The 12,427-nt window shown below is 42.1% G+C and overlaps 1 protein-coding gene across 1 annotated transcript in view; it reads right to left on the minus strand.

Moving 5' to 3' along the window:
• Positions 1 to 2,798: 2,798 nt before the first annotated feature.
• UBE2U (ubiquitin conjugating enzyme E2 U) overlaps positions 2,799 to 12,427 on the minus strand; it is a 77,895-nt gene continuing 68,266 nt past the window's right edge. Inside the window, exon 10 of the mRNA XM_052637919.1 lies at positions 2,799 to 2,974. Coding sequence (XP_052493879.1) covers positions 2,799 to 2,974 — 176 coding nt within the window. The remainder of the gene's footprint in view (positions 2,975 to 12,427) is intronic.

A 12,427-nucleotide genomic window follows, 5' to 3' on the forward strand; every position in this document is an offset into this window, starting at 1 on the left:
CTGAGTTTTCCAAATTTGCTGGCATATTGAGTGCAGCACTTTCACAGCATCATGTTTCAGGATTTGAAATAGCTCTACTGGAATTCCATCACCTCCACTAGCTTTTTTCGTAGTGATGCTTTCTAAGGCCCACTTGACTTCACATTCCAGGATGTCTGGCTCTAGGTGAGTGATCACACCATCGTGATTATTTTGGTCGTGAAGATCTTTTTTGTACAGTTCTTCTGTGTATTCTTGCCATCGCTTCTTAATATCTTCTGCTTCTGTTAGGTCCGTATCATTTCTGTCCTTTATCGAGCCCATCTTTGCATGAAATGTTCCCTTGGTATCTCTCATTTTCTTGAAGAGATCTCTAGTCTTTCCCATTCTGTTCTTTTCCTCTATTTCTTTGCATTGATCGCTGAAGAAGGCTTTCTTATCTCTTCTTGCTATTCTTTGGAACTCTGCATTCAGATGCTTATATCTTTCCTTTTCTCCTTTGCTTTTCCCCTCTCTTCTTTTCACAGCTATTTGTAAGGCCTCCCCAGACAGCCATTTTGCTTTTTTGCATTAATGTTCCATGAGGATGGTCTTGATCCCTGTCTCCTGTACAATGTCACGAACTTCCATCCATAGTTCATCAGGCACTCTATCTGTCAGATTTAGTCCCTTAAATCTATTTCTCACTTCCACTGTATAATCATAAGGGATTTGATTTAGGTCATACCTGAATGGTCTAGTGGTTTTCCCTACTTTCTTCAATTTCAGTCTGAATTTGGCGATAAGGAGTTCACGATCTGAGCCACAGTCAGCTCCTGGTCTTGTTTTTGTTGACTGTATAGAGCTTCTCCATCTTTGGCTGCAAAGAATATGATCAATCTGATTTTGGTGTTGACCATCTGGTGATGTCCATGTGTAGAGTCTTCTCTTGTGTTGTTGGAAGAGAGTGTTTGCTATGACCAGTGCATTTTCTTGGCAAAACTCTATTAGTCTTTGCCCTGCTTCATTCTGTATTCCAAGGCCAAATTTGCCTGTTACTCCAGGTGTTTCTTACTTTCTACTTTTGCATTCCAGCCCCCTATCATGAAAATGACATCTTTTGTGGCTGTTAGTTCTAAAAGGTCTTGTAGGTCTTCATAGAACCATTCAACTTCAGTTTCTTCAGCATTACTGGTTGGGGCATAGACTTGGATAACTGTGATTTTGAATGATTTGCCTTGGAAACGAACTGAGATCATTCTGTCATTTTTTAAGATTGCATCCAAGTACTGCATTTCGGACTGTTTTGTTGACCATGATGGCTACTCCATTTCTTCTGAGGGATTCCTGCCTGCAGTAGTAGATATAATGGTCATCTGAGTTAAATTCACCCATTCCAGTCCATTTTAGTTTGCTGATTCCTATAATGTCAATGTTGACTCTTGCCATCTCCTGTTTGACCACTTCCAATTTGCCTTGATTCATGGACCTGACATTTCAGGTTCCTATGCAATATTGCTCTTTACAGCATCGGACCTTGCTTCTATCACCAGTCACATCCACAACTGGGTACTGTTTTTGCTTTGGCTCCATCCCTTCATTCTTTCTGGAGTTATTTCTCCACTGATCTCCAGTAGCATATTGGGCACCTGCCGACCTGGGGAGTTCCTCTTTCAGTATCCTATCATTTTGCCTTTTCATACTGTTCATGGGGTTCTCAAGGCAAGAATACTGAAGTGGCTTGCCATTCCCTTCTCCAGTGGACCACATTCCGTCAGATCTCTCCACCATGACCCGCCTATCATGGGTGCCCCCACAGGGCATTGCTTGGTTTCATTGAGTCAGACAAGGCTGTGGTCCATGTGATCAGATTGACTAGTTTTCTGTGTATGGTTTCAGTGTGTCTGCCCTCTGGTGCCCTCTTGCAACACCTACCGTCTTACTTGGGTTTCTCTTAATTTGGACGTGGGGTATCTCTTCACGGCTGCTCCAGCAAAGTACAGCCCCTGCTCCTTACCTTGGACAAAGGGTATCTCCTCACTGCCGCCCCTCCTGAGCTTGAACGTGGAATAGCTCCTCTAGGCCCTCCTGTGCCCGTGCAGCCACCACTCCTCGGACGTGGTATTGCTCCTCCTGGCCACTGCCCCTGGCCTCAGGCGTTGGGTAGCTCTTCCTGGCCGCTGCCCCTGGCCTTGGAAGTGGGCTAAATCAGGCAGATGGAGATAAATGTATAGATCCTGTGTGTGTATGTGTGTGTGTGTGTGTGTGTGTGTGTGTGTGTGTGTGTGTGTTCGTTACTCAGTCATGTCAGGCTCCTTGCAACCCATGGACTTCTCTGTAGCTCACTAGGCTTCTCTGTCCATGGAATTCCCCAGGCAAGAATACTGAAGTGGGTAGCCATTCCCTTCTCCAGGGGATCTTCCCAACCCAGGGATTGGACCTAGGTCTCCAACACTTCAGGCAAATTCTTTACCATCTGAGCCCATGGATCCTCTACTTGGGCTAATGTCCAGCCTCTGAAGCTCCTGAGTGCTCCTCTCCAATACTAGCCTCTTCCCGATCCAACTCCTGCCAGCAAAAATGTGTGTCTAACAACTCTGGATATAATACCACTAATTGTGAAACCATAATGAATACTGCTGCTTGACTAACTTGGGGTCAAACAATGAAAGAGAGCTCAAAAAAATCCAAAACAACATATTCACTGATTCACACTTTTATTTCTAATTTGTTCTTGCAGTGAGAGGATAAGACAAATTTGAAAATCTGTGAGAGTCTTCCAGAGTTGCTCCATGAAGCTGAGCTGTGGTTGAACTTGTTCATTTTTTAAATCCTGGAGCTTAATCTTCCAAAGCATCTATATCAAGGGAGTTGGTCCAGGCAACCAGATCATCCACTTCATCTTCCCATGGCTCCTTTACGCTAACTTCACCCGGCTTTCTCTTCCACCACTCCTTTTTATTGTCCTTCTTTGTGACAATATCTGTTTCAGTTTGTGAATCAGGAGAAGTCTGAACTATAATGAGAAACACAAAAACCAGAAATTTAATAGACATGGCAGGAAAAACAGTAAAAGAAAGTGTCCCTGCATTTGTGCCATAATGCCTAAGATCATCTAAGTGAATGCAAGTAACCTTTTAAAAGTTTCTAAATTTTACAGTTGCAATGAACATATTTTTCATAAATCATTCTTTTCATTTTGGTTGATCTTCTTATGCTCATATATTTACTGCTGCTGCTGCTGCTAAGTCGCTTCAGTCATGTCCGACTCTTTGTGACCCCATAGACAGCAGCCCATGAGGCTCCCCCGTCCCTGGGATTCTCCAGGCAACCACAGTGGAGTGGGTTGCCATTTCCTTCTCCAATGCATGAAAGAGAAAAGTGAAAGTGAAGTCACTCAGTCGTGTCCAACTCTTAGCGACCCCATAGACTGCGGCCCACCAGGCTCCTCCGTCCATGGGATTTTCCAGGCAAGAGTGGCAGAGTGGGGTGCCACTGTATATTGACTGAGCCCCTGCTAAGTGCCAGTAGGTGTACAAGGGAAAGGTGTCCGTGAGTGCTTCACATAGATGCATGCACAAGGATGGAATCACAGGATCTAAGGGAAAACAGATGTGGGCTCTGAAAGACAAGAAGTTTGCTGAAGAGAGGGGGGCAAAGGAGGGAGACAGGACTGCTTTAGATGGAGGACACAGCACAGACCATGGCACATAGGTATGAGAGGGAGAACTTGACAGGTTTGGAGATAATCAGAGTTGATGCTTCAGTATTTATGCTCTGCCAGGTGCTATGCTAAGCACGTGCTACATGCAAAATATAATTTAGCTTATACACAATGCTTATGATGGACAGGTATTATTATCTTTACTTTAAGGATGAGACAATTGAGACTAAGTAGCCTGCAGTAACTTGTCCAAGGATATCCAGCTTATAATAGTTAATCATTGGTCCACTGGATCCCAAATCATGGTGTTACAGTGTATGGACACTTGAGTGGAGCCGGCTAGTTAGGCTGAGGTCAGGTTAGGAACACCTCATGTTTCATGAACAGTGGGAAAAGGCAAAATGATAGGATACTGAAAGAGGAACTTCCCAGGTCAGTAGGTGCCCAATATGCTACTGGAGATCAGTGGAGAAATAACTCCAGAAAGAATGAAGGGATGGAGCCAAAGCAAAAACAGTACCCAGTTGTGGATGTGACTGGTGATAGAAGCAAGGTCCGATGCTGTAAACAGCAATATTGCATAGGAACCTGGAATGTCAGGTCCATGAATCAAGGCAAATTGGAAGTGATCAAACAAGAGATGGCAAGGGTGAACGTCGACATTCTAGGAATCAGCGAACTAAAATGGACTGGAATGGGTGAATTTAACTCAGATGACCATTACATCTACTGCGGGCAGGAATCCCTCAGAAGAAATGGGGTAGCTATTATGGTCAACAAAAGAGTCTGAAATGCAGTACTTGGATGCAATCTCAAAAACGACAGAATGATCTCAGTTTGTTTTCAAGACAAACCATTCAATATCACAGTTATCCAAGTCTATGCCCCAACCAGTAACGCTGAAGAAACTGAAGTTGAACAGTTTTATTAAGACCTACAAGATCTTTTAGAACTAACACCCAAAAAAGATGTCCTTTTCATATAGGGGACTGGAATGCAAAAGTAGGAAGTCAAGGAACACCTGGAGTCACAGGCAAAATTGGCCTTGGAATGCGGAATGAAGCAGGGCAAAGACTAACAGAGTTTTGCCAAGAAAATGCACTGGTCATAGCAAACACCCTCTTCCAACAACACAAGAGAAGACTCCACACATGGACATCACCAGATGGTCAACACCGAAATCAGATTGATTATATCCTTTGCAGCCAAAGATGGAAAAGCTCTATACAGTCAACAAAAACAAGACCAGGAGCTGACTGTGGCTCAGATCATGAACTCCTTATCACCAAATTCAAACTTAAATTGAAGAAAGTAGGGAAAACCGCTAGACAATTCAGGTGTGACCTAAATCAAATCCCTTATATATACACTTATATATATACACTTATATACAGTGGAAGTGAGAAGTAGATTTAAGGGTCTAGATATGATAGACAGAGTGTCTGATGAACTAAGGAATGAGGTTCGTGACATTGTACAGGAGACGGATCAAGACCATCCCCATGGAAAAGAAATGCAAAAAGGCAAAATGGCTGTCTGGAGAGGCCTTACAAATAGCTGTGAAAAGAAGAGAGGGGAAAAGCAAAGGAGAAAAGGAAAGATATAAGCATCCGAATGCAGAGTTCCAAAGAATAGCAAGAAGAGATAAGAAAGCCTTCTTCAGCGATCAATGCAAAGAAATAGAGGAAAAGAACAGAATGGGAAAGACTAGAGATCTCTTCAAGAAAATGAGAGATACCAAGGGAACATTTCATGCAAAGATGGGCTCGATAAAGGACAGTAATGGTCTGGACCTAACAGAAGCAGAAGATATTAAGAAGAGGTGGCAAGAATACACAGAAGAACTGTACAAAAAAGATCTTCACGACCCAGATAATCATGATGATGTGATCACTAATCTAGAGCCAGCCATCTTGGAATGTGAAGTCAAGTGGGCCTTAGAAAGCATCACTACGAAAAAAGCTAGTGGAGGTGATGGAATTCCAGTTGAGCTGTTTCAAATCCTGAAAGATGATGCTGTGAAAGTGCTGCACTCAATATGCCAGCAAGTTTGGAAAACTCAGCAGTGGCCACAGGACTGGAAAAGGTCAGTTTTCATTCCAATTCCAAAGAAAGGCAATGCCGAAGAATGCTCAAACTACCACACAATTGCACTCATCTCACATGCTAGTAAAGTAATGCTCAAAATTCTCCAAGCCAGGCTTCAGCAATATGTGAACCGTGAACTCCGTGATGTTCAAGCTGGTTTTAGAAAAAGTAGAGGAACCAGATATCAAATTGCCAACATCCGCTGGATCATGGAAAAAGCAAGAGAGTTCCAGAAAAACATCTATTTCTGCTTTATTGACTATGCCAAAGCCTTTGACTGTGTGGATCACAATAAACTGTGGAAAATTCTGAGAGATTGGAATACCAGACCACCTCACCTGGCTCTTGAGAAATCTGTATGCAGGTCAGGAAGCAACAGTTAGAACTGGACATGAAACAACAGACTGGTTCCAAATAGGAAAAGGAGTATGTCAAGGCTGTATATTGTCACCCTGCTTATTTAACTTATATGCAGAGTACATCATGAGAAACGCTGGACTGGAAGAAGCACAAGCTGGAATCAAGACTGCCAGGAGAAATATCAATAACCTCAGATATGCAGATGACACCACCCTTATGGCAGAAAGTGAAGAGGAGCTAAAAAGCCTCTTGATGAAAGTGAAAGAGGAGAGTGAAAAAGTTGGCTTAAAGCTCAGCATTCAGAAAACTAAGATCATGGCATCTGGTCCCATCACTTCATGGGAAATAGATGGGCAAACAGTAGAAACAGTGTCAGACTTTATTTTGGGGGGCTCCAAAATCACTGCACATGGTGACTGCAGCCATGAAATTAAAAGACACTTACTCCTTGGGAGAAAAGTTATGACCAACCTAGATAGTATGTTCAAAAGCAGAGACATTACTTTGCTGACTAAGGTCCGTCTAGTCAAGGCTATGGTTTTTCCAGTGGTCATGTACGGATGTGAGAGTTGGACTGTGAAGAAAGCTGAGTGCCGAAGAATTGATGCATTTGAACTGTGATGTTGGAGAAGACTCTTGAGGGTCCCTTGGACTGCAAGGAGATCCAACCAGTCCATTCTGAAGGAGATCAACCCTGGGATTTCTTTGGAAGGAATGATGCTAAAACTGAAGCTCCAGTACTTTGGACACCTCATGCGAAGAGTTGACTCATTGGAAAAGACTCTGATACTGGGAGAGATTGGGGGCAGGAGGAGAAGGGGACAACCTAGGATGAGATGGCTGGATGGCATCACGGACTCGATGGACATGAGTCTGAGTGAACTCCAGGAGTTGGTGATGGACAGGGAGGCATGGCGTGCTGCGATTCATGGGGTCGCAAGAGTTGGACACGACTGGGTGACTGAACTGAACTGAACTGAACATGTATCATGCAAAGAAGTCTCATCTTTCTTGTATCAGTCTCATAAACAGGGAAATAAATTGATTACATTTTAAAAGAATATAGATACAGTATCTTTATTTCTCAATACTTCTACTCAGTGAGGGGAACTTGCTTTCCAGGGATGAACCCAAGCTGGTGCTATTTATGTTCCGCTACCCCTACAATCCCACTGTATTCTCCTCTCTCTGTGTCACTGTTGCCACCTATTCATTGCCCAGCATGTGGTCTAGGACAAATTCTGTCTCATAATATTTCTGTGTTTATTTCCCTGTAACAAATCGAATGAACCTTGTCATATTCATTGTCTTCTAGCTGTGCTATAGGCAAGGATTATGAATGTTCTCTTGATTTCTTTGGTTATTGCAAAGATGTGCAGAGGATTTTAGTTTAGACAGCTACCATTATTCTATAAGAAGCCTGATGTCACCAATGATTGAGTTTTTATTTTTATATTTTAACATTAATCTCTAGATTTCATTAATTTAGAAATAAATTCTCTTTTCCTTGAGAAAATCTTCTTTAGGAACATACCATTGATGGATTAACTATACTTCTTTCTAGACATGTTTGAGCTGTTCTGAGTTCATATGCTTTCGGTCACAAGAAATACTGTTCAAACCAGTTTAAACAATAAGTGTCTCATCTCATAGAAGAGGAAGATCAGAGGAAGGGCAGGACTGAATGATACAGTGGCTCAACGATGTCATTTAGGACATTCTTTCCACAGCTTTGCTCTACCATCTCTGGTGTTGTCTTCATCTTCAGCGTCACAGTGAAGAGAGGTGTGGTCATTCTAGTACTCCTATCAGACACAGCAATATCCAGAGGACAAATGGAGGCTTTTCTCCAGGGTCTCATTTTTAAAAGTAGGAAAACTACCCCTGTAATCTCCTAGCGTATTTGCTCTCAGGCTGGTTTGTGTCACACCTTGCTCCTAAGCTAGTCACTGGCAAGGAAAATGAGATTACTAGATTGGCCAACAACAGTTGTTAAAGTGGAATGAATATTGGGAGTCAATGAGCTTGATTATTTGCCCTCTTAGTTCCTACTCTGTTCTTTAAAAAAAGAGAAAAAACACAGACGCACACACTCCCAAGAAGCATAAAAAGAAATTCTGGCTGGATGAGCAGAGCCTAATGCAAAAACAAACATAAAAATGCTTCCTCATGACACAGAAAAAGTAAATATTATTTTGAACATTTTTCCTCCAGAAAATCTTAAGCATTATAAAGCCCTCTGAGAAACCTTGGATTTACTGGTTGGAATGAACCAATAACTTTGCTACTACATTAAAATAGTTACAGAAGCACACATTCTCATTGCCTTATGGTTTGTATGCCTTTCTTGGGATGGCTCCTGAAAACTCTGCTTCTTAAAATGTTTTCTAGTCTTAAAATGATTTTGTCAGTGAAGAGACTAAATTTTGTTCTGATTGGTGGACTCTGGTTTATTGCCCGATGGTTAATTTCCATTCACTTCTGTATCAGCCTCAGTTTAGTTGGAAAAGCAGAGCCCTTATAAGTCATACAAGAATGAAAGGTTTAAGACATGAAATAGGGATTACACATGTGGGGAAAGACTGGAACAGTGAAGTCTGGAAGGCCATAGCTGGAAGAACATCATTGCTTTATGTCAGTCTGACGCATGGACATGAGTGGAAACACCAGGCGGGCAAGGGGAGGACAAGATGCTGCACACCGCTAACCACTCTACACAGGACAGATATTGTGAGCTCATGGAGGTTTCTATGAAGGCCTCACCTCTGTAAAGTGAGAGGGTGTGAAGAGTTGCATGAAATTGCTGTGTCTGAGAAAACTACCATGTATGATACACACAGCTCCTCAAGAATTATGGCCTCTTCTTTACTCCCACCTCCAAAATTCGAGATAAATTTTTTTCACATTAGCAAATCACGGTATGCTAACCCTTTTCTGCAAAAGGGAAGCACAGGGTTCATTTCTTTTTTAGCTGAGTCATATTCCCCTTTGGTATCCTGGATAAGCTCACTCTTGCTACATTATAAACAATCACAAGATCCCAGTGGCATGTGACAGCAAGCATTTGTTTAGGTTACACATCTACAGGTCAGCTGGGAGTTGGCCTCTCTGGGTTGGGAATGGCTGGGAAGCTTGGTTGGGAAGCTTGGTGACCAGAGGGCTAGTCCAGGCACGCTCTTGGGATGATCGCAGAGGTGAAAAAGAGCAAACCAAATTGCACAAACCCTTCCCAAACTCTGAGCACATCAGTTCAGTTGCTCAGCTGTGTCTGACTCTTTGTGACCCCGTGAATCGCAGCACACCAGGCCTCCCTGTCCATCACCAACTCCCAGAGTTTACCCAAACTCATGTCCATTGAGTAAGTGATGCCATCCAGCCATCTCATCCTCTGTCATCCCCTTCTCCTCCTGCCCCCAATCCCTCCCAGCATCACTGTCTTTTCCAATGAGTCAACTCTTTGCACGAGGTGGCCAAAGTATTGGAGTTTCAGCTTCAGCATCAGTCCTTCCAATGAACACCCAAGACTGATCTCCTTTAGGATGGACTGGTTGGATCTCCTTGCAGTCCAAGGGACTCTCAAGAGTTTTCTCCAACACCACAGTTCAAAAGCATCAATTCTTTGGCACTCAGCTTTCTTCACAGTCCAACTCTCACCTCCATACATGACCACTGGAAAAACCATAGCCTTGACTAGACGGACCTTTGTCGGCAAAGTAACGTCTCTGCTTTTTAATATGCTATCTAGGTTGGTCATAACTTTCCTTCCAAGGAGTAAGTGTCTTTTAATTTCATGGCTGCAATCACCATCTGCAGTGGTTTTGGAGCCCCCAAATATAAAGTATGACATTCTTTCCACTGTTTCTCCATCTATTTCCCATGAAGTGATGGGACCAGATGCCATGATCTTAGTTTTCTGAATGCTGAGCTTTAAGCCAAGTTTTTCACTCTCCTCTTTCACTTTCATCAGGAGGCTTTTTAGTTCCTCTTCACTTTCTGCCATAAGGGTGGTGTCATCTGCATATCTGAGGTTATTGATATTTCTCCTGGCAGTCTTGATTCCAGCTTGTGCTTATTCCAGCCCACCATTTTTCTGAGCACTTCATGCCCCACTAAAATACCATTGGTTAAAGGAAGTAGGATGGCAAAGCTCAAAGTCAAGGGTCAAGGGAGTATATTTTGCCCGTGGTGGTAGAATAAGATAGGAAGTGAAAATTTCTGAACAATAATCTAATTGGTCACAACCTCTAAGGTGTAGTACCTTAGCAGTAAGATCAGACACAAAGGAGAGTCTACCTCAGTGTCAAAGCGGACATGGCTCAGCACTAGAAATTAAATGAGTTTCTGGACATTCTTTAAAACATTCTCTCTTCCAGCTCATATTTCTTACTTTTTCTCATTCACCATGAGTTTATCCCCCATTTCTCCAAAATCACAGGGCTTCTGAAACCATGACAACTCTACTCCATTCTATCATTCATTGACTCATTTGTTTATGAGCACTGAATGACCACTACATGCCTATCACTGCGCAGAGAGGTCAGCAGCCCCTTCCCTCAAGGAAGTCACTGTCTATTGAATGAGACTGGCCATAAAGAGACCATTATAACATGGCATGTGTGGTGGACACTCTAAAGTGACTTGTTATGATCTCCACATTCAGGTGTTAACACCTTTGTGTAATCCCCTCCCTTTTGAGTGTGGGTAGGATTTGCTACTTGCTTCTATTCAATGAAATATGCCAAAGGTAATGAAATCTCATCTCCATGATTATGTCACATTACCTAAGTTTCTACCTTGCTATGGGACTTGTTCTAGAGACTCTCCTTGCTGGGTGGATGAAGCAGGAGGCTGTGAATGGCAATGAACTGCAGGCAGCCTTAAAAACATAGAAAGGCCTCCAGCATAGAGAAAACCCCCAGCAGTAAAGAGAAAAGGGAGTGAATTCTGTCAACAATTCTGTGTATTCACCTCAGTGAGCTTACAACAAGCAGATTCCCCATTCGAGCCTCCAGATGAGAATGCAGCCCAGCTGATCTGGATCACAGTTTAATGAGATCCCAACCAGAGGGTCCTGCTACACTGTGCCTTATCTCTGAGCACACAGAAATTGAAATAAAAATGTGTTGTTTTAAGCCATTAAGTGTGTAGCAATTTGTTACAGAGCAATAGAAAACTAACAGAGCATGATAAGGCATGATAGAAATGCTATAAGAGCCCACAGGAAAAGTTTCTTAGAGAAACCTGAGTTGAATCTCAAAGGATTAGGTATTAGAAAGGAAGGAAAAGGAAGCAATGGTCTTTGGGGGGCGGTATAAGAAGACGATGCACCTCTCAAATGTTTTGAAATGAAGACAGGAATAAACAACCATGACTTACTAACTCAGTGTGGTGTTTATGGTATAAGTAAAACATCAATAAATGATAGCGGTTGGAAAGGCAGACAGATTAGAGTATTAAGGACTTTGCCTTATCAAAGGGTAGAAATTTTCTCCTGAAGGAAATGATAAAAAAGAGGTTTTAGATATGTTAAAAACATAAGCAGATTTGAGCTGTAGAAAGCAGTCTGACAAAGCATGAACAGAAATTATTGTAATCATCAACTTAACCAGATAGATATGGAGTCTGGGAACAGAAAGTTAGAGATAGGGGAGTAGGACCTTGAAGAATCACTGATTGAAGGTTACTGCCTGTGCCTGGGAATTAGATGTGGTTGTGTTTCAAGGACAGGCAACAGCAAAAGCAGTAACTAATAATTTATAAGACTTCCCAGTTCACAAAGAATTTTTACCTATGTGGAGTCATTTACTCACAAGAATCCTGTGAGGTAGGGAAGGATTTTGGAAACAAATGCATATTGAACATTTTCCATGTGTCCAGCACTAGCTGAGGATGAAGAAACTGAAGCCCAGAGGTTAAGAGGCTGTCTTAAATTACACAGACCTTCTGGCTCCACCCAAATTCTCTGACCCCAAACATTTTGCTTTCCCTTCTACAGTAGCTGATTTCCATGATAAATTACCAGCTCTCTCTTCTTGCTTAAGACCTGCCCCCAATCTGCTCCAAATGTTTCTTTGAAAAAACATTAATTCTTAACAAAAAATACCCAAAACATCTCAACTAACTTATTCCTTTCTTTTTAGCCATATTGCAGTTATCTCTAAATCTAAAATGAGCTCTAGGAGTCAGTTTAGTGTTTTGCTTATTTTTGCTACTTTTATACATTTTGAAATTTAGCCTGAGATTTTCAAATGATAAATATTCACCTATTAAAGGCTACAAAAGCTTGAGAGTAAAACTAATCCATTTTCTTCCCAAAGCTCCAATTCTTATGTAAGTAGTTTACTGAATTTAATTTGT

Source organism: Budorcas taxicolor, chromosome 3, assembly GCF_023091745.1.
Source record: "Budorcas taxicolor isolate Tak-1 chromosome 3, Takin1.1, whole genome shotgun sequence".
NCBI classification, from domain to species: Eukaryota; Metazoa; Chordata; class Mammalia; order Artiodactyla; family Bovidae; genus Budorcas; species Budorcas taxicolor.